This window comes from Zea mays, chromosome 10 (genome assembly GCF_902167145.1).
Source record: "Zea mays cultivar B73 chromosome 10, Zm-B73-REFERENCE-NAM-5.0, whole genome shotgun sequence".
NCBI lineage: Eukaryota > Viridiplantae > Streptophyta > Magnoliopsida > Poales > Poaceae > Zea > Zea mays.
In genome coordinates, this window is record NC_050105.1 from 23,266,291 (window position 1) to 23,287,207 (window position 20,917).

The window sequence follows — 20,917 nt, forward strand, 5'->3', positions numbered from 1 at the left end:
GTTCGTTCAGTCAGTCGTTGTGAACTCTCTTATAATCGCTCACTTCATTAGCCGTGTTGTATCAAAACATATTGCATGGAGTAAACAATAACATCAGTTAGTCAAATAAAAAAAAATTATTATACAGAGAGTGGAGACAATCAATAAAAATCTTGAGATCTTTTTGGTGGATAGTTTACGTGGGTATTGTTATAAGCCGTCGCAACACACGGGCAATCGATTAGTTTGACATTATACTCAAGCTCTGATACGACACAACGCCAAGAAAGTTATGCTCCAACAAAGTATGATTATCTAATGGATTATATAAATTCAAGGAGCATATAACAAATACAGCAGAAATCGACGTGGATTACATAAATTCAAGGAGCATATGACAAATACAGCAGAAATTGACGATTGTATATGTAGCTCACAGAGAGCCATCCGTTGAAGATCGAATAACTAGTGTGAGGCAAGCCGTGATAGCCATGTATCATGTTCTGGTCATGAACTTTGGTATCTACTATGTCTCATGGTAACATAACGACATATTTGCTGCTAGTTATGAACTCATAAATGTAGAATCTACGGTATACCACAACGAAAGCAACAAATTCTACAACACAGGAACCACACAAAACAATTCCATTCTCATTAAAATTTGACGTTGCCCCATAGCAATTTTTTAGAACCTCGGCTTGTGGCAGGCAGTGGCACTCGAGTCAAAATGGTTATATCCACGGCAGTAAGCCGCCAAGAACAATGAATCGCCAGTGAAACAGTTTGACATTGACAAAGACAAGGAGCAATCACAAAAAGGATGGGTTTAAAAGCTGCAAATCCATGACTGGCAACACAGAATTCAAATCAATTACATGTAGACCTTCACTCAGTCACTAGTTAAGCATAACAAAACTTTGGTGGCCAAGTTATAGACAAGAAACAAAACGTTTATAACTTAAGTATCACCAAAAGCACCAGTGCAAAGACGATAAAAAAGGGCATTCTGCACTTTCTGCGCCAGCGATTCGAACACATCAATCGTAACTGGCATTCAGAAACTTCAACAGTTCGTTTCGCTTGCTCTCTGCTGCCTTGTCTTCCTTTGTCTTCTCAAGCTTCATCATTATCTACAAATGAAGTAGGTCAGTTAAATGCAAATCTAGTTTCACGTTTTCATTGTGCTTGTGGAAGAAATGACACCTTCAATCATTTATTTTTTATCCTCACCTTTTTACCAGAGATTGCACTCCGTTGAGTACCTTCTTCCTTTTCTTTGTCCCGTCCAAGAAACTAATAATGGATAAAATAAAGGGTGTTTCAGAATGATAAACTAAACTAAGTGCACGAAAGGCAAAACAAAATATATGGCATACCTTGGAAAGCTGGACAGGGCCATCAGCATGCTCACTCTCTTTCTTCTGTATAAAGCTCCCCCATTTATAATAGAACACAACCAACCCACCAACAGAACAAGCAGCAGGCCAATCCACCATGTTGTCACCCGTTCACCAATCCCAGCTCCAATGTCAAAGAGCCAACCCAGAAACAGGCACAAAAGAAATATAAGGACCTCTTGTGTGGAAGTATAGATAAAATGTACTTCTACCACTGACATGTTAAGTTAAGCCATCATAAAAGTTTAGTAGTTTCTGAATAAATAGGAAATTTACCTCTTTGTGTTTACTCTTGTCTCGTCTATGATGTCTATCTTTGCTCCGCTCCCTCTCCCTAAACTGTCACACAAGGGAATGATGCAATGAGGCCAAAGAAATATTGGATGCCTGCACGGCTGCACATAAAAACCTGAAAGAAAACACCAATCAGGCACAAATCGCTAGACCAGTACCTTTCTTGATCTGCTGCTCTTCTTATGTTTCCGAGATCTGCCAGACACCTCACGGTCACTGTCATAAGAGCTTGTGCTGCTACAATGAGAATAACATACTTCAGTATGAGATAAGTAGGAAGAACCTCGTGGAAACCTAAGTTTTCCTTTGTTGAGTCTGAAATAACAACACAGCTATAGCAGTTGCTAGTTCAGGACGCCATATATATGTTCACCAAATTTTCGTAGTTGCTCCTCACCACTCTTCCCAAAGGGCATGTTCGGTTACACCAATCAAGAAGGGGATTAAATCCCCTCCTAGTCAAAATTGACTAGTAGGGGATTTAATCCCCTCCAATCCCCTTCTAGATTGGTATAACCGAACAAGCCCTAAATTGACTTCATCCATCTAATCATGAAACCATCATTAGGTTCGGACTGCCTTACCTACAGTATCTAACTATTTCAAATGTACTCTTAAACAAGTAATATTATGAGATGTGGAATTCCTGGTGAAGTGATGTACTACTACACACCGAAATCCCAGGTTATTGCCCAATATAACATTCGTATATGGTACAATCCTATCCAAATAAAAACCATTAGCTCCAGATCTCCATTCCATCAATCCTAACATAACCTCCAAATCGGCGTTCCATCATTCTCAACATGATAATAAACATAAATAAAAACCATTAGTTAATACATGAACGAAACGCAGAATCCAACACCAACACTAATCACAGGTTGCTTTCTCTTGTTCCAATCTTCGAACCACGAACCCCACCTTCCAAATCGATCACGACACAACCCGTTATCCTAACCCTAGGTTGAGACACCCCGAGAGGGAAGAGGCGGATCAGATCACCTGTAGCTGTCGTCGTCGGACGCGGACCGCCGCCGCTCCCGCTCGTGGCGGCGGCGCTTGTGGCGGGACCTCCGGTCCTTGCGCGCCTTCAGCGCGGACGAGGACGTGCCCTCCTTGCGGCGGCTGCTCCGATGGCGGTGGCGGCGGCGGCGGCGGTCGATTCCCGATGAGCTGGAGCCTGAGTCGGAGGAGGATCCCGTGCTATCCGTGTAGGAGGAGGAGGAGGCAGCTGGGGACCGCGCCATGGCTCCGCCGGCGGCTCTCGAGGGGATTCACGCGACAAGAGGCCTCGCTGCCCTGATGCCCTCGCAGTCGCAGCCTCGGTTCAGAGACGTCTCCTTTCCACGAGCGCTAAATCCTCTCAAGAAAAAGGACCTGAAGAAAAAGAAACCTGCCGGGCTTTAATGTGGGCCTGGATTCCTTTCAAGAAAAAAAAACGTTTTTGGATCATATGGCCATATGGGCCTGGATTCCACTCAAGAAAAAATAAAATGGGTTTGGATCCTCACCATATTGCACAATTTAGTTTACTTTAGCTGCAATTTACTTGGGGGATGTATCTGGTGCAATCAAGTCAATCTGTGCAATTCTGCAATTAAGACACAAGAATGGAGACGTGAGGACTTTGTTTTAAAAACATCAATTTTCAAAACAACCCTCCCACCTATTCCTAGTTTTTTGAAGGTCCTCCCATCTTCATTCATGTGTCTTGGTTGCATGGTAACACCAGATACGTTCATTTACTTAGGTGGTGTTTGGTTCCTCATGAATATAAATCTCATTAACACTTTATATTGAGATTGTAAGATTATGGCACAAAATCCAATACAAAATTAAGGAGCTATTTGGCTAATAATAAGATTCTTGAATGAGATTCTAAAAATAAGGCATGAACTAAATAGGGCCTTAGTCTTCTTGAAATATAATGCACAACAGCACCGGCTTTGTCTATTGCCTTGAGGTAAAAACATCATCATTTCCCTAGTCTCATTGATCGAGTGAGATTCTATAGTTATAATATGCAGTATTGTTAAATCTTCTCCTAGTCACTTCTACTATTTTTACTGTATGATTATTGCAAAGAATTTACTCCACAATGATAGTTTACGACTGACTAGTTAGATGTTTGTGTATTGCTACGGTTTCTATATACCACATAGATAAATCTTATATAAATGAGGTGGTTGTTTAAACATGCCCTAAACATTTATAATGATCATCCTGAAAGTTCTGAGCGGCTTGCGATGATGGTGGTGATGAATCCTGCTCGTGTCCTCGCAATGGGTGCCTGTGACGACGCCCTTTCCCTCCTCAATCAAACAACTATAATCTTGAATCAAACCTAATTAATCATAAATTTACCGAATTGAAAATCCATGTATCTCGATCGATGGCTCGACAACTTTGTTGTGCTGACACTTGGTGCCATATTTGCATGGCCCATCGTCTTGATTGCGGCGATACTAAGGATGTAAACGGTACATATAGTATCGGAACGTCCGAAGAGGTTAATTATTCGACTAGATAGTTTTAACGGATATTCGCATAAAATTTATCGTCACACGCCAGATCGTTACCGTTCTCCTCCACAAGTGTGGATACTGCGGTGAGTCGTCAAAATAGCGGGCTAATGCATTTATCTCTAGTTTTTTTCATCAGCTAAGGATATATACGAATATAACTGAACCTAATGATTTAGCTCTTTTTCATATAAGATAAAGGACAAGATTCACAAGAGAAGAGACATATTTACAGGAACATGTGTAACTGAGAACCATGGCTCCATGATATACATTCAGCCGAAATACGCATGTAAGACTGGTTCCTCCTAACAATTAGTTTAAAATAAGTTAGTCTGGATATATTATAATCTCAAACAAACACACTCTATTCTAGAAAGACATGCACAATGAATTGTTATCAGCGATCATGTATAATTGCTGAGGCTGCAAAGTTCCGTTGGGAATTCATGGCCTCGTACACACACGCATGAACGGCGTAGTTAAGAGCTCTAGACTGTACAAGAAAAGTCTACGAAGAGTTATGAACGAATTCAGATGGCCATTGTGCAGCACGATCTGTCTGTACTTGAAAAAGTTACACGTGTGGTGCCAACTACCAAAAGGAAGAACCATGAGAGCGGTAGGATTCTTAAGGTTTAGGAGGGCTTATGTAGTGTTTGGTTGAGGAGCTAAGTAGAACGGAGCCGTTCCATTCCTGATTCTAGGAACGGAGCCGCTATGTTCTGTGTTTGGTAATCTGGAACGAAGCGGTTCTGTTTTTTGTTTGGTTGCAGAGTGAACGGAACGGAGCGTGACTGTGAGAGCGGGATTGGAACGGAGCGGCTCCGTCCCATTGATTTTTTGGAGCGGAATGGTTCCGGATCTGAGGAGAATATTCCCTAAGTGGAGCTATTCCATTCTAGTTACTTTGTAACCAAACAACAACAAAACTGGAACAGAACGGTTCCGTTCTACTTGTCTCTTCAACTAAACACTACCTATTTTCTTTTTAGGGCTAGTTTAGCAACCTATTTTTCTAATAGATTTTCATTTTTTAAGAGAAAATAGTTGATTTTTTTTAGAAAATAGAAATTTCTTGAGAAAATAGAGCTCACAAACTAGCTCTTAAAAAGATATTATTTTGTAGGATATATTGGTGTTGATAATCAATCTTCTCCGTCTCTTTTTATTTGTCGTTCTCATTTTCTGAGAAGTTGCCTATTTAGAAGTATAATATTTTTATAGTTTTTAGGTAATACTATGATTTTAGTTATACTATAGTATGTTATGCTATAAGGTGTTTGATTGGATTCATGAAAACTATATTTTTAAAGCCATGGTATTCTGAATACCAGATATTTTTGGAGTATTGAAAACTCCATTCCAACCTAAAGTTTTCATGATATGGCTAGCTTTTGTCTAATATTATGGTTTACAACGTTGTATCCAAACAATGTTTCACAACACCATGGTATTTTTGGAGCCGACCAAAACTACAATATTGACAACTGTTGGGGCACTACAGGAATCCAGTTAATCCCCGTCGGCTGCAAACCGACGGGAATAACCTCTAAACCGACGGGAATTACTAATTCCCGTCGGTTTATGGCTAATTCCCGTCGGTCTTAAGCCGATGGCCATCGGATGTCGGGGATACCATAATTCCCGTCGACGGCCGACGGGAATAAGTAATCCTCGTCGGCCGAGTATAGACTGACGGGAGTTATTGTTAACTGCCGTCGGCCAGGCCAGTCGACGGGAGTTATTGTTAATCCCCGTCGGCACTACGTAGCCGACGGGAGTTACTAATTAATCCCTGTTGGCCCTACCTAGCCGACGGGAGTTACTGGGCCGACAGGAATTAATTGTTAATTCCCGTCGGTTCGACCATAGCCGACGGAAATTAACTGGGCCGACGAGAATTACCCTATACTGCTACAAAACCAGCACTAAATTAGGTCACTATTTCTCCACAATTGCACACATAACATATATATCACACAGAACAGACACATTACAAACACATGCATTCATAATCAATTCACGCATTACAAACATAACATCACCAACATAGTTTACACAAACATTTCAAATAGAAAGTACAACATAAGTTCAAGTGTTTAGTTCGCGAAAAACATAGAGTCAACGAGTTAAGAAACATAGTGTGCACGAGTTCAAGTGTTTAGAGATAACCACCACTTGGGTGGTTAGAGCTTTGACCGCTGACGCCACCACCACCAGGAGGAGGGAATGCAAAGAGGGAGTCAACAAATCCAGTCTCTGTTGTGGGATCAGACCCACTACCACCCGCTTCAGGCATAACCTATGCAAGTTAGCAAATATCAACACGTTAAATACAAATATCAAAAAGTATACAAGTATATAAATTCATCGAGAGTTATCAAACGTACCCTATCTCCAGGTGCAGGTATATGTGTTGGAGGGGTGTTGAACTGTGGTGGCGGAGCTGGTGTGGATGCAAACTGGCTCCATTGTGGTGGCGGTGGAATATTTGGTGTCATCCACTATTGTTGCATTAACTGTTAAACATATATGTTACTATTGAAGATGTTGTATTGAAAAAAAAAAATTTAGAGTTCGGATTATGTGTACTCACTTGATACATCGCTTGGTTATGTGCATTGCAAGCCTCCAAAAATTCGCGTTGTTGTCTCATCTCTTCACGCATCCTCATAATCTCCAACTCCTGCTCGTTCGGTCGACGAGACCATGAGCTACGGGAAGACGAACCCGTCCTCTGAGATCTCACCGACGACGAGTCAATGAATCTGTCGAAGAGTGCGTATCTATAAGTGATTCAAAAATTGTGATTACTGCATAATCAATTTGGTGTCAACCATATAATTTCATAAGTTAGAGCTTACTGTCCATGCGCTTTGCCACCACCACTTGCGTACACCACCGAGGGATCCATCGGTTCATGTCGCCAGTCGAAGTCAGGGCCATGGCTGAAAGCATCTAGGCCCCTGGTTGGTTTTAGTGATTAATGACAACGTGATATTATATGTGACTAACGTATGTTTTGCAGAGACAAATGGTAAGTGATAGTCGCCTAGAGGGGGGGTGAATAGGGCGAAACTGAAATTTACAAATATAAACACAACTACAAGCCGGGGTTAGCGTTAGTAATAAAGAAACGAGTCCGTGAGAGAGGGCGCAAAAACAAATCCCAAGCGAATGAGCAAGTGAGACACGGAGATTTGTTTTACCGAGGTTCGGTTCTTGCAAACCTACTCCCCGTTGAGGAGGCCACAAAGGCCGGGTCTCTTTCAACCCTTCCCTCTCTCAAACGATCCACGGATCGAGTGAGCTTTCTCTTCTCAATCACTTGGAACACAAAGTTCCCGCAAGGACCACCACAAGATTGGTGTCTCTTGCCTCAATTACACGTGAGTTTGATTGCAAAGAAAGGATCAAGAAAGAAGAAAGCAATCCAAGCGCAAGAGCTCGAAAGAACACAAGCAAATCACTCTCTCTAATCACTATGTCGTTGTGTGGAGTTTGGAGAGGATTTGATCTCTTTGGTGTGTCTTGAATTGAATGCTAGAGCTCTTGTAGTAGTTGGGAAGTGGAAAACTTGGATGCAATGAATGGTGGGGTGGTTGGGGTATTTATAGCCCCAACCACCAAATGTGGCCGTTGGGAGGCTGTCTGTTCGATGGCGCACCGGACAGTCCGGTGCACACCGGACAGTCCGGTGCCCCCTGCCACGTCATCACTGCCGTTGGATTCTGACCGTTGAAGCTTCTGACTTGTGGGCCCGCCTGGGTGTCCGGTGCACACCGGACAGGTACTGTTTGATGTCCGGTGTGCCAGCATGGGCGATTCTGACTCCTGCGCGCGCTGCGCGCGCATTAAATGCCGCTGCAGGTAGCCGTTGGCGCGAAGTAGCCGTTGCTCCGAGGTTGCACCGGACAGTCCGGTGAATTATAGTGGACTAGCCGTTGGAGTTTCCCGAAGCTGGCGAGTTCCTGAGGCCGACCTCCCTTGGTGCACCGGACACTGTCCGGTGTACACCGGACAGTCCGGTGAATTATAGCCGAGTCGCCTCAGGGAATTCCCGAAGGTGGCGAGTTTGAGTCTGAGTCCCCTGGTGCACCGGACATGTCCGGTGCCGCACCGGACAGTCCGGTGCGCCAGACCAGGGGTGCCTTCGGTTGCCCCTTTGCTCCTTTGTTGAATCCAAAACTTGGTCTTTTTATTGGCTGAGTGTGAACCTTTTATACCTGTATAATCTATACACTTGGGCAAACTAGTTAGTCCAAAGATTTGTGTTGGGCAATTCAACCACCAAAATTAATTAGGGACTAGGTGTAAGCCTAATTCCCTTTCAATCTCCCCCTTTTTGGTGATTGATGCCAACACAAACCAAAGCAAATATAGAAGTGCATAATTGAACTAGTTTGCATAATGTAAGTGCAAAGGTTGCTTGGAATTGAGCCAATATAAATACTTATAAGATATGAATGGATTGTTTCTTTCAATAAAACATTTTGGACCACGCTTGCACCACATGTTTTGTTTTTGCAAAATTCTTTTGTAAATTCTTTTCAGAGTTCTTTTGCAAATAGTCAAAGGTAATGAATACGATTTTGCAAAGCATTTTCAAGTTTTGAAATTTTCTCCCCTGTTTCAAATGCTTCTCCTTTGACTAAACAAAACTCCCCCTAAATGAGATCCTCCTCTTAGTGTTCAAGAGGGTTTTGATATATCATTTTAAAATACTATTTTCTCCCCCTTTTGAACACAATAGGAAAACCAATTGAAAATATTCAACACTAAGTTTTTGAAATTGGAAATTGGTGGTGGTGCGGTCCTTTTGCTTTGGGCTCATTTCTCCCCCTTTTTGGCATGAATCGCCAAAAACGGAGTCATTAGAGCCCTAGAAGTGCTATCTTCCCCTTTGGTCATAAATGAGTTAAGATTTTACCAAATACGAAGTCCGGTCCTTTTGCCTTGATGCTCATTTCTCTCCAAAGAATAGAGAGTTGCTTGGAGTGATGGCGAAGGATGAGTAGTAGAGTAGAGTGGAAGCCTTGTCTTCGCCGAAGACTCCAATTCCCTTTCAATATACCTATGACTTGGTTTGAAATAGACTTGAAAACACATTAGTCATAGCATATAAAAGAGATATGATCAAAGGTACATTTATGAGCAATGTGTGCAAGTTTAGCAAAAGAAATTTCTAGAATCAAGAATATTAAGCTCATGCCTAAGTTTGTTAAAAGATTGTTCATCAAGAGGCTTGGTAAAGATATCGGCTAATTGATCTTTAGTGTTAATGTAAGAAATCTCGATATCTCCCTTTTGTTGGTGATCCCTAAGAAAATGATACCGAATGGCTATGTGCTTAGTGCGGCTATGCTCGACGGGATTGTCGGCCATTTTGATTGCACTCTCATTATCACATAGCAAAGGGACTTTGGTTAGTTTGTAACCATAGTCCCGCAGGGTTTGCCTCATCCAAAGCAATTGCGCGCAACAGTGACCTGCGGCAATGTACTCGGCTTCGGCGGTGGAAAGAGCAACCGAATTTTGCTTCTTTGAAGCCCAAGACACCAAGGATCTTCCCAAGAACTGGCAAGTCCCCGATGTGCTCTTCCTATTGATTTTGCATCCTGCCCAATCGGCATCCGAATATCCAATCAAATCAAATGTGGATCCCCTAGGATACCAAAGTCCAAACTTAGGAGTATAAGCCAAATATCTCAAGATTCGTTTCACGGCCGTAAGGTGAGCTTCCTTAGGGTCGGCTTGGAATCTTGCACACATACATACGGAGAGCATAATATCCGGTCGAGATGCACATAAATAGAGTAAAGAACCTATCATCGACCGGTATACCTTTTGATCTACGGACTTACCTCCCGTGTCGAGGTCGAGATGCCCATTAGTTCCCATGGGTGTCTTGATGGGTTTGGCGTCCTTCATTCCAAACTTGCTAAGAATATCTTGGGTGTACTTCGTTTGGCTTAGGAAGGTGCCCTCTTGGAGTTGCTTTACTTGAAATCCCAGAAAATACTTCAACTCCCCCATCATAGACATCTCGAATTTCTGTGTCATAATCCTACTAAACTCTTCACAAGTAGACTCGTTAGTAGACCCAAATATAATATCATCAACATAAATTTGGCATACAAACAAGTCATTTTCAAGAGTTTTAGTAAAGAGTGTAGGATCGGCCTTGCCAACTTTGAAGCCATTAGCAATAAGGAAATCTCTAAGGCATTCATACCATGCTCTTGGGGCTTGCTTGAGCCCATAAAGCGCCTTAGAGAGCCTATAGACATGGTTAGGGTACTCACTGTCTTCAAAGCCGGGAGGTTGCTCAACATAGACCTCTTCCTTGATTGGTCCGTTGAGGAAAGCACTTTTCACGTCCATTTGATAAAGCTTAAAGCCATGGTAAGTAGCATAGGCTAATAATATGCGAATTGACTCAAGCCTAGCTACGGGTGCATAAGTTTCACCGAAGTCCAAACCTTCGACTTGGGAGTATCCTTTGGCCACAAGTCGAGCTTTGTTCCTTGTCACCACACCATGCTCGTCTTGCTTGTTGCGGAAGACCCATTTGGTTCCTACAACATTTTGGTTAGGACGTGGAACCAAATGCCATACCTCATTTCTGGTGAAGTTGTTGAGCTCCTCTTGCATCGCCACCACCCAATCCGAATCTTGGAGAGCTTCCTCTACCCTGTGTGGCTCAATAGAGGAAACAAAAGAGTAATGTTCACAAAAATGAGCAACCCGAGATCTAGTAGTTACCCCCTTATGAATGTCGCCGAGGATGGTGTCGACGGGGTGATCTCGTTGGATTGCTTGGTGGACTCTTGGGTGTGGCGGCCTTTGCTCTTCATCCTCCTTGTCTTGATCAGTTGCATCTCCTCCTTGATCATTGCCGTCATCTTGAGGTGGCTCATTTGCTTGATCTTCTACTTCATCAACTTGAGCTTCATCCTCATTTTGAGTTGGTGGAGATGCTTGCATGGAGGAGGAAGGTTGATCTTGTCCATTTGAAGGCTCTTTGGATTCCTTAGGACACACATCCCCAATGGACATGTTCCTTAGCGCTATGCATGGAGCCTCTTCTTCACCTATCTCATCAAGATCAACTTGCTCTACTTGAGAGCCATTAGTTTCATCAAACACAACGTCACATGAGACTTCAACTAGTCCAGTGGACTTGTTAAAGACCCTATATGCCCTTGTGTTTGAGTCATAACCAAGTAAAAAGCCTTCTACAGTTTTAGGAGCAAATTTAGATTTTCTACCTCTTTTAACAAGAATAAAGCATTTGCTGCCAAAAACTCTAAAGTATGAAATGTTGGGCTTTTTACCGGTTAGGAGTTCATATGATGTCTTCTTGAGGATTCGGTGAAGATATAACCGGTTGATGGCGTAGCAGGCGGTGTTGACCGCCTCGGCCCAAAACCGATCCGAAGTCTTGTACTCATCAAGCATGGTCCTTGCCATGTCCAATAGAGTTCTATTCTTCCTCTCCACTACACCATTTTGTTGTGGTGTGTAGGGAGAAGAGAACTCATGCTTGATTCCCTCCTCCTCAAGGAAGCCTTCAATTTGAGAATTCTTGAACTCCGTCCCATTGTCGCTTCTTATTTTCTTGATCCTTAAGCCGAACTCATTTTGAGCCCGTCTCAAGAATCCCTTTAAGGTCTCTTGGGTTTGAGATTTTTCCTGTAAAAAGAATACCCAAGTGAAGCGAGAATAATCATCCACAATAACTAGACAGTACTTACTCCCGCCGATGCTTATGTAAGCGATCGGGCCGAATAGATCCATGTGTAGAAGCTCCAGTGGCCTGTCACTAGTCATGATGTTCTTGTGTGGATGATGGGTGCCAACTTGCTTCCCGGCTTGGCATGCGCTACAAATCCTGTCTTTCTCAAAATGAACATTTGTTAGTCCTAAAATGTGCTCTCCCTTTAGAAGCTTATGAAGATTCTTCATCCCAACATGGGCTAGTCGGCGGTGCCAGAGCCAACCCATGTTAGTCTTAGCAATCAAGCAAGTGTCGAGTTCAGCTCTATCAAAATCCACCAAGTATAGCTGACCCTCTAACACTCCCTTGAATGCTATTGAATCATCACTTCTTCTGAAGACAGTAACACCTACATCAGTAAATAGACAGTTGTAGCCCATTTGGCATAATTGAGATACGGAAAGCAAATTGTAATCTAAAGAATCAACAAGAAAAACATTGGAAATAGAATGGTCAGGAGATATAGCAATTTTACCCAATCCTTTGACCAAACCTTGATTTCCATCCCCGAATGTGATAGCTCGTTGGGGATCTTGGTTTTTCTCATATGAGGAGAACATTCTTTTCTCCCCAGTCATATGGTTTGTGCACCCGCTGTCGAGTATCCGACTTGAGCCCCCGGATGCATAAACCTACAAAACAAATTTAGTTCTTGACTTTAGGTACCCAAACTGTTTTGGGTCCTTTGGCATTAGAAACAAGAACTTTGGGTACCCAAACACAAGTCTTGGAACCCTTGTGTTTGCCCCCAACAAACTTGGCAACTACTTTGCCGGATTTGTTAGTCAAAACATAGGATGCATCAAAAGTTTTAAATGAAATAGCATGATCATTTGATGCATTAGGAGTTTTCTTTCTAGGCAACTTAGCACGGGTTGGTTGCCTAGAACTAGATGTCTCACCCTTATACATAAAAGCATGGTTAGGGCCAGAGTGAGACTTCCTAGAATGAGTTCTCCTAATTTTGCTCTCAGGATAACCGGCAGGGTACAAAATGTAACCCTCGTTATCCTGAGGCATGGGAGCCTTGCCCTTAACAAAGTTAGACAAGTTCTTAGGAGGGGTATTAAGTTTGACATTGTCTCCCCTTTGGAAGCCAATGCCATCCTTAATGCCAGGGCGTCTCCCATTATAAAGCATGCTACGAGCAAATTTAAATTTCTCATTCTCTAAGTTGTGCTCGGCAATTTTAGCATCTAGTTTTGCTATATGATCATTTTGTTGTTTAATTAAAGCCATATGATCATGAATAGCATCAATATCAACATTTTTACATCTAGTGCAAATAGTGACATGCTCAATGGTGGATGTGAATGGTTTGCAAGAATTAAGTTCAACAATCTTAGCACGAAGTATATCATTCTTATCTCTAAGATCAGAAATTGTAATTTTGCAAACATCAAAATCTTTAGCCTTAGCAATTAAATTTTCATTTTCTAATCTAAGGCTAGCAAGAGATACATTCAATTCATCAATCTTAGCAAGCAAATCAACATTATCATCTCTAAGATTGGGAATTGAAACATCACAAATATGTGAATCAACCTTAGCATTTAAACTAGCATTTTCATTTCTAAGGTTGTCAATAATCTCACGACAAGTGCTTAGCTCACTAGACAATTTTTCACATTTTTCTACTTGTAGAGCGTAAGCATTTTTAACCTTAACATGTTTCTTGTTTTCCTTAATAAGGAGGTCCTCTTGAGAATCCAAAAGGTCATCCTTTTCATGAATAGCACTAACCAATTCATTCAATTTTTCCTTTTGAGCTATGTTAAGGTTGGCAAAAAGGGAACGCAAATTATCTTCCTCATCACTAGCATTGTCATCACTAGAGGATTCATATTTAGTGGAGGATTTAGATTTAACCTTCTTTTTGCCGTCCTTTGCCATGAGGCACTTGTGGCCGACGTTGGGGAAGAGAAGCCCCTTGGTGACGGCGATGTTGGCGGCGTCCTCGTCGTTGGAGGAGTCGCTTGAGCTCTCGTCGGAGTCCCACTCGCGACAAACATGGGCATCGCCGCCCTTCTTCTTGTAATACCTCTTCTTCTCCTTTCTTCTCCCCTTCTTGTCGTCGCCTCGGTCACTGTCACTAGATATAGGACATTTAGCAATAAAATGACCGGGCTTACCACACTTGTAGCAAACCTTCTTGGAGCGGGACTTGTAATCCTTCCCCCTCCTTTGCTTGAGGATTTGGCGGAAGCTCTTGATGACGAGCGCCATTTCCTCATTGTCGAGCTTGGAGGCGTCTATGGGTTGTCGACTTGGTGTAGACTCCTCCTTCTTCTCCTCCGTTGCCTTGAATGCAACGGGTTGAGCTTCGGATGTGGTGGCATCATCAAGCTCGTTGATCTTCCTCGAGCCTTCGATCATGCACTCAAAACTTACAAAATTCCCGATAACTTCCTCGGGGGTCATTTTAGTATATCTAGGATTACCACGAATTAATTGAACTTGAGTAGGGTTAAGGAAAATAAGTGATCTTAGAATAACCTTAACCACCTCGTGGTCATCCCACTTTACGCTCCCGAGGTTGCGCGCTTGGTTCACCAAGGTCTTGAGCCGATTGTACATGTGTTGTGGCTCCTCCCCTTTGCGAAGCCGGAACCGACCGAGCTCCCCCTCAATTGTTTCCCGCTTGGTGATCTTGGTGAGCTCATCACCTTCATGCGCGGTCTTGAGTAAATCCCAAATCTCCTTTGCGTTCTTCAACCCTTGAACTTTGTTATACTCCTCTCTACTCAAAGAGGCTAGGAGTATTGTTGTTGCTTGAGAGTTGAAGTGCTCGATTTGGGCCACCTCATCCTCATCATAGTTCTCATCCCCTACGGATGGTACCTGCGCACCAAACTCAACAACATCCCATATGCTTTTGTGGAGCGAGGTTAGATGAAATCGCATTAAATCGCTCCACCTAGCGTAATCTTCACCATCAAAAGTTGGTGGTTTGCCTAATGGGACAGAAAGTAAAGGTGTATGTTTGGAAATGCGAGGGTAGCGTAGGGGGATCTTACTATACTTCTTGCGCTCTTGGCGCTTAGAAGTGACGGAGGGCGCATCGGAGTCGGAGGTCGATGTTGATGAAGTGTCGGTCTCGTAGTAGACCACCTTCCTCATCCTTTTGTGCTTGTCCCCTCTCCGATGCGGCTTGTGAGAAGAAGACTTTTCCTTCTTCTCTTTGTGGTGAGAGGAGGAAGACTTTTTCTCCTTCCGTTTGGAGGAGTCCTTCTTCTTCTCCTTCCTCTTGGTGCGGGACTCTTCCGATGAAGTGCTCCCATGGCTTGTAGTGGGCTTTTCGCCGGTCTCCATCTCCTTCTTGGCGTGATCTCCCGACATCACTTCGAGCGGTTAGGCTCTAATGAAGCACCGGGCTCCGATACCAATTGATAGTCGCCTAGAGGGGGGGTGAATAGGGCGAAACTGAAATTTACAAATATAAACACAACTACAAGCCGGGGTTAGCGTTAGTAATAAAGAAACGAGTCCGTGAGAGAGGGCGCAAAAACAAATCCCAAGCGAATGAGCAAGTGAGACACGGAGATTTGTTTTACCGAGGTTCGGTTCTTGCAAACCTACTCCCCGTTGAGGAGGCCACAAAGGCCGGGTCTCTTTCAACCCTTCCCTCTCTCAAACGATCCACGGATCGAGTGAGCTTTCTCTTCTCAATCACTTGGAACACAAAGTTCCCGCAAGGACCACCACAAGATTGGTGTCTCTTGCCTCAATTACACGTGAGTTTGATTGCAAAGAAAGGATCAAGAAAGAAGAAAGCAATCCAAGCGCAAGAGCTCGAAAGAACACAAGCAAATCACTCTCTCTAATCACTATGTCGTTGTGTGGAGTTTGGAGAGGATTTGATCTCTTTGGTGTGTCTTGAATTGAATGCTAGAGCTCTTGTAGTAGTTGGGAAGTGGAAAACTTGGATGCAATGAATGGTGGGGTGGTTGGGGTATTTATAGCCCCAACCACCAAATGTGGCCGTTGGGAGGCTGTCTGTTCGATGGCGCACCGGACAGTCCGGTGCACACCGGACAGTCCGGTGCCCCCTGCCACGTCATCATTGCCGTTGGATTCTGACCGTTGAAGCTTCTGACTTGTGGGCCCGCCTGGGTGTCCGGTGCACACCGGACAGGTACTGTTTGATGTCCGGTGTGCCAGCATGGGCGATTCTGACTCCTGCGCGCGCTGCGCGCGCATTAAATGCCGCTGCAGGTAGCCGTTGGCGCGAAGTAGCCGTTGCTCCGAGGTTGCACCGGACAGTCCGGTGCACATCGGACAGTCCGGTGAATTATAGTGGACTAGCCGTTGGAGTTTCCCGAAGCTGGCGAGTTCCTGAGGCTGACCTCCCTTGGTGCACCGGACACTGTCCGGTGTACACCGGACAGTCCGGTGAATTATAGCCGAGTCGCCTCAGGGAATTCCCGAAGGTGGCGAGTTTGAGTCTGAGTCCCCTGGTGCACCGGACATGTCCGGTGCCGCACCGGACAGTCCGGTGCGCCAGACCAGGGGTGCCTTCGGTTGCCCCTTTGCTCCTTTGTTGAATCCAAAACTTGGTCTTTTTATTGGCTGAGTGTGAACCTTTTATACCTGTATAATCTATACACTTGGGCAAACTAGTTAGTCCAAAGATTTGTGTTGGGCAATTCAACCACCAAAATTAATTAGGGACTAGGTGTAAGCCTAATTCCCTTTCAGTAAGTTAGGTCGCACGACAGGTATAAGTACTACAACGGTGAAAACAATCCCGGAGATAAGAACTCGAAGCGACGGCTAAAACGACGAAACAAAAGGCAAAGGTCTACGGAGTCCGAGTGTCAAGGAGATGTGGACACTCGCGATTTAGTTAGGTCTTTTATTCTCTTTTAGCCGTACTATAAAGAGGGGTTGTTGATAAATAGTTTGACCAAGAAAGTTCTAGTGTAGTGTTGGTGCACAATCACACTCACATATAGTGCTAGGTGTCACTCTAGAACTCACTCACAAGTTAGAACGAAAACCGATTTGAAAATCAGCTGAAAAACAAGAGTTAGTGTTTCTGGCATTGGGGCACCGGACTGTCCGGTGTGCACCGGACTGTCCGGTGCACCCTCTGTCAGGTGGGGCCAGGCTGGTCCGAGGCAGAGGCATTCCCTCCGCAGAAACCCGAGAGCGCAGGTTTCAGAGTTGAATTTTAGTGGCGCACCGAACATCGCACCGGACTGTCCGGTGTGCACCGGACAGTGACTGTTCACTGTCCGGTGTGCCATGAGTCCAACGGCTAGCTGTCAGAACTAGCCGTTGGAAACGACCGTTGGCGCACCGGTGGCGCACCGGACTGTCCGGTGCGCCATTGCGCAGTGAGATGCCTGTAACGGCTAGTTGGTGGGTGAGGGCTATTTATACCCCTTCCACCCACCATATTCAATGTCTTGCACTCCACATTTATTCCAGCACATTGCTAGAGCATTGCAAGCACCAAAAGCCTAGTGAGGAGATTAGAGAATCTTAATCCGCGTTTGTTCCTCATTAGCGCTAGCGAGAGCCACCTAGAGCACACACCACTTGCATTAGGCTTCTCTTGGTCAAGCGAAAGTCTACGGCTTGTTACTCTTGGTGATCGGCATCACCTAGACGGCTTGGTGGCGTTGGGAGCTCGGTGATCACCGTGAAGATCTTGTTGGTGACCCGACTCAAGTTTGTAAGCGGTCTCGAGGGATCCACCGCGCCGGAGTGGCAAAGGATCATCTCGTAGTGAGCACTTGGTTCTTGCGAGGACCAAGGGGGAGCGATACCCTTGCGCGGGTGCTCCAACGAGGACTAGTGGAGAGTGCCGACTCTTCGATACCTCGGGAAAAATTGGAGGAGTCTTCTAAACCTTGCTTTACATTCCACACTTAATTCAAGCACTTTACATTGTGTATTTGTTTAGCAAGTATTTGAAGTATTGTCTTAGCATTGTTGCATTTCTAGTATTATATTCTTAATGCTAGTTGTTGGGGTGAAGTTGGGCTCTTGCTTAGCTCTTGCTTAGGTTTTAATTAGTGTTGATTTTTAGAAAAGCCCAATTCACCCCCCTCTTGGGCATCATGATCCTTTCAATTGGTATCGGAGCCTTGTTGCTCGTAGATTAGCTTAACCGCTAGAGTTACGATGTCCGGTGAGGATGGACCTCCTCCCGTTTTTGATGGTGACGATTTTCCTTATTGGAAAATTCGTATGGAAGCATACTTAGAGGCTATAGACATTGGTGTCTATAAAGCCGCCACATAAGGATTCCCCGAACCTAGAGATCCCACAAATCTTGTAGGTGATGAGTTCAATTATGAGAAATGGAATGCTAAGGCCAAAAACACCCTTTTTAGGGGCCTTTGCAAAGATGTGTTCAATAGAGTAAGAAATCATAAAAATGCTCATGATTTGTGGATGGACATTTGTGCTCTACACGAAGGAACTAGAAGTGAACGTGAGGAAAGATATCACATAGCCATGAGAAAGTTAAATTCTTTTGAAATGCTTACTAATGAAAATGCAAATGCTATGTACTCACGTCTCAATATTCTTGTAGAGGAAGTTAATGGATTGGGGCTTACTCAAATCTCACAACCAAAAGTTGTGAGGAAGATTCTCAGTGTCCTCCCAATAGACAAATATGGACACATTGTCACTGTGCTACATCAAATGGATCTTTCAGTTACCACACCTACACAAATTTTGGGAAAGATCAATGCCCATGAAATGTACATGCACATCAACGACAAAGAAGAATCATCTTCCAAAAGAAAGGATTTGGCTCTCAAAGCAAATCATGAAAGAAAAGGAAAAGCAAAAATACAAGTTGAGGAAGAATCCTCAAGTGATGATGACCTTGATGCAAACATTGCCTTGATGGTAAGGAAGACCACCAAGATGTTGAAGAAGCTAAATAGAGAAGACATCAAATTTGATTCAAGAAAGAAGAAATTCTTTTCCAACAAAAGAAAGCCCATTTCTGAGATGGACTGCTACAACTGTGGTGAGCTTGGTCATCTTGCTCATCAATGCAACAAGCCCAAGAAGAATAAGTTCAAGGGCAAGAAAGAAGATGACAGCGATGATGAAAAGAAGGAAAAGAAATTCTTCAAGAAGAAGGATGGGAAGCAAAAGAGGTTCCACAAGAAGAAGAATGGAAAGGCATATATTGTTGGCGACTGGCTCACCAACATTGAATCATCAAGTGGGTCTTCTTCAAGTGAAGAAGAGAATGATGAAAAAGTTGCCGCCATCGCCGAGGACTTCTCTTCACCACCACCATCGCCATCATCAACTTCTCACCTATGCCTCATGGCTAGGGGTGAACGGAAGGTACAAAATGATATTAATATTGCTGATGATAGTGATAGTGATAGTGATGAGGAATTTGCTTCACCTTCATATGATGAGTTAGCTGACTTGCTTAAAGAATATACTCAAATCATTAGAAAGTCAAAAGCTAAATGTGATAGGTTGAAAAATGAAAATGAATCTTTAAATGCCAAATATGACATAGTTATAAAGGCTAGTGATGAAATAAAAGAAGAGAATAAAACTATGTCATCAACTATAAATGAGCTCACAAACTCCCTAAAAGATGCTAAGGAAAAATATGACAAATTAAATGAAGCTAATAGGGAGTTGCAAAATAGACTAGTAAAGATCAAGGAAGACTATACTCAAATTAAATTTGATCATGACAATCTTCTTGTTGAAAATGAACTTTTATCTTGCAAAACACATGAGGCTATTAACCCTGTTGTTAAGTTTGATGTAGCAACCTCATGTGATGATTTGAGTCAAGAAGAGCAAACTAGTCTACATGCTGAATTGACTGAAAAGTTGAAGTCCTGACTTTAGACAACCAAAAATTGAAGAATTACTTGACTGATGCAACTACTAGAGGAAAGGTTGCTATTGAGAACAATGATTTCAACAATGAGTTGGCAGTGGATAATCAAAGGCTTAAAAATGAGGTCAATAAACTAAAAAGTGAAAATGAACATCTTGCAACAAGTGTGCAAAAGTTCAACAAGGGTCAATACCTCCAAAATGAGCTGCTTATGAACACTGTTATGAAAAACAACAATAGTGGTATTGGATACAATGCTTTTGTGCAAAAGAAAGCTACCACTCAATACAAGCCAAAGCAGACTCACAAGCCTATCAAATGCTTTGAGTGTGGAAATGAAGGTCATTTTGCCCACAACTACAAAGCCAAACCACCAACTCCCTTGCCTAAGCACTCAAGACCATTTGCTTTCAATGCTCATTATGTTCTAAGAAAGGTTGCAAATGGAAAGGTTAAAGTTACATTCCTAGGTCCACCAAACAAGAGTAGACCTAGACAAATCTGGGTGGCAAAGTCCTTAATTGAGAGAGTCACTGGTCCTATGCAATATAGGGCCTTCAAAACTCAAGCTTGAATTGTCTGTGGATGTAGGTGAACTACAAGACCGGTGGGAGTCATTGGGTTATTGACAGTGGATGCACACAACATATGACAGGCAACCCACGGATGTTCACCTCACTGGATGAAAATGTTGATGGTCAAGATAAAATCACATTTGGAGACAATTCAAAAGGAAAAGTACAAGGACTTGGCAAGGTGGCAATCTCAAATGATCTCTCAATATCAAATGTTCTCTTAGTTGCACCTTTGAGCTTCAATTTATTATCAGTGGGTCAACTCTGTGATCTTGGACTTCAATGCTTATTCACTCCAACAGAGGTTATTGTAACAAAGATGGATGATGAATCAATGGTGTTCAAAGGTTTTAGGTACAACAACCTCTACTTAGTGGATTTCACTTTAGAAGATGCAGACTTAAGAACTTGCCTGTTCACCAAAGCTTCACTTGGATGGCTCTGGCATAGGAGGCTTGCACATGTTGGGATGAGCACACTCAAGAAGGTATTAAAGAAAGATATGGTTAGAGGATTAA

At 43.2% G+C, this 20,917-nt stretch overlaps 1 protein-coding gene across 3 annotated transcripts; it reads right to left on the reverse strand.

Moving 5' to 3' along the window:
- Positions 1-785: 785 nt before the first annotated feature.
- On the reverse strand, positions 786-3,071 carry LOC100286351 (splicing factor, arginine/serine-rich 12). Of its 3 annotated transcripts, none has more exons than XM_008663854.3 (6): positions 2,679-3,071; positions 1,832-1,907; positions 1,656-1,718; positions 1,359-1,403; positions 1,213-1,275; positions 786-1,112 (listed from the first exon to the last, which is right to left on the reverse strand). In XM_008663854.3, the coding sequence occupies exons 1-6, from the start codon at positions 2,921-2,923 to the stop codon at positions 1,020-1,022; spliced, it is 585 nt and encodes a 194-aa protein (XP_008662076.1). In that variant the 5' UTR covers positions 2,924-3,071; the 3' UTR covers positions 786-1,019. The 3 variants fall into 3 exon arrangements, 2 of the variants coding, with proteins under 2 accessions (XP_008662076.1, NP_001348309.1); NM_001361380.1 differs by having other exon boundaries at positions 789-1,112; positions 1,832-1,910; positions 2,679-3,014; NR_158285.1 differs by having other exon boundaries at positions 808-1,112; positions 1,359-1,503; positions 2,679-3,035.
- Positions 3,072-20,917: the final 17,846 nt, after the last annotated feature.

Bases quoted from the DNA above. Each gene is read 5' to 3' on its own strand.
- LOC100286351 (NM_001361380.1), bottom strand. From the start codon at position 2,923: ATGGCGCGGTCCCCAGCTGCCTCCTCCTCCTCCTACACGGATAGCACG. The intron at 1,911-2,678 runs GTGATCTGATCC...TTCTCATTGTAG, and splicing joins TCCGACGACGACAGCTACAG to CAGCACAAGCTCTTATGACA. The intron at 1,404-1,655 runs GTAAATTTCCTA...AGCTTTATACAG, and splicing joins ACAAGAGTAAACACAAAGAG to AAGAAAGAGAGTGAGCATGC.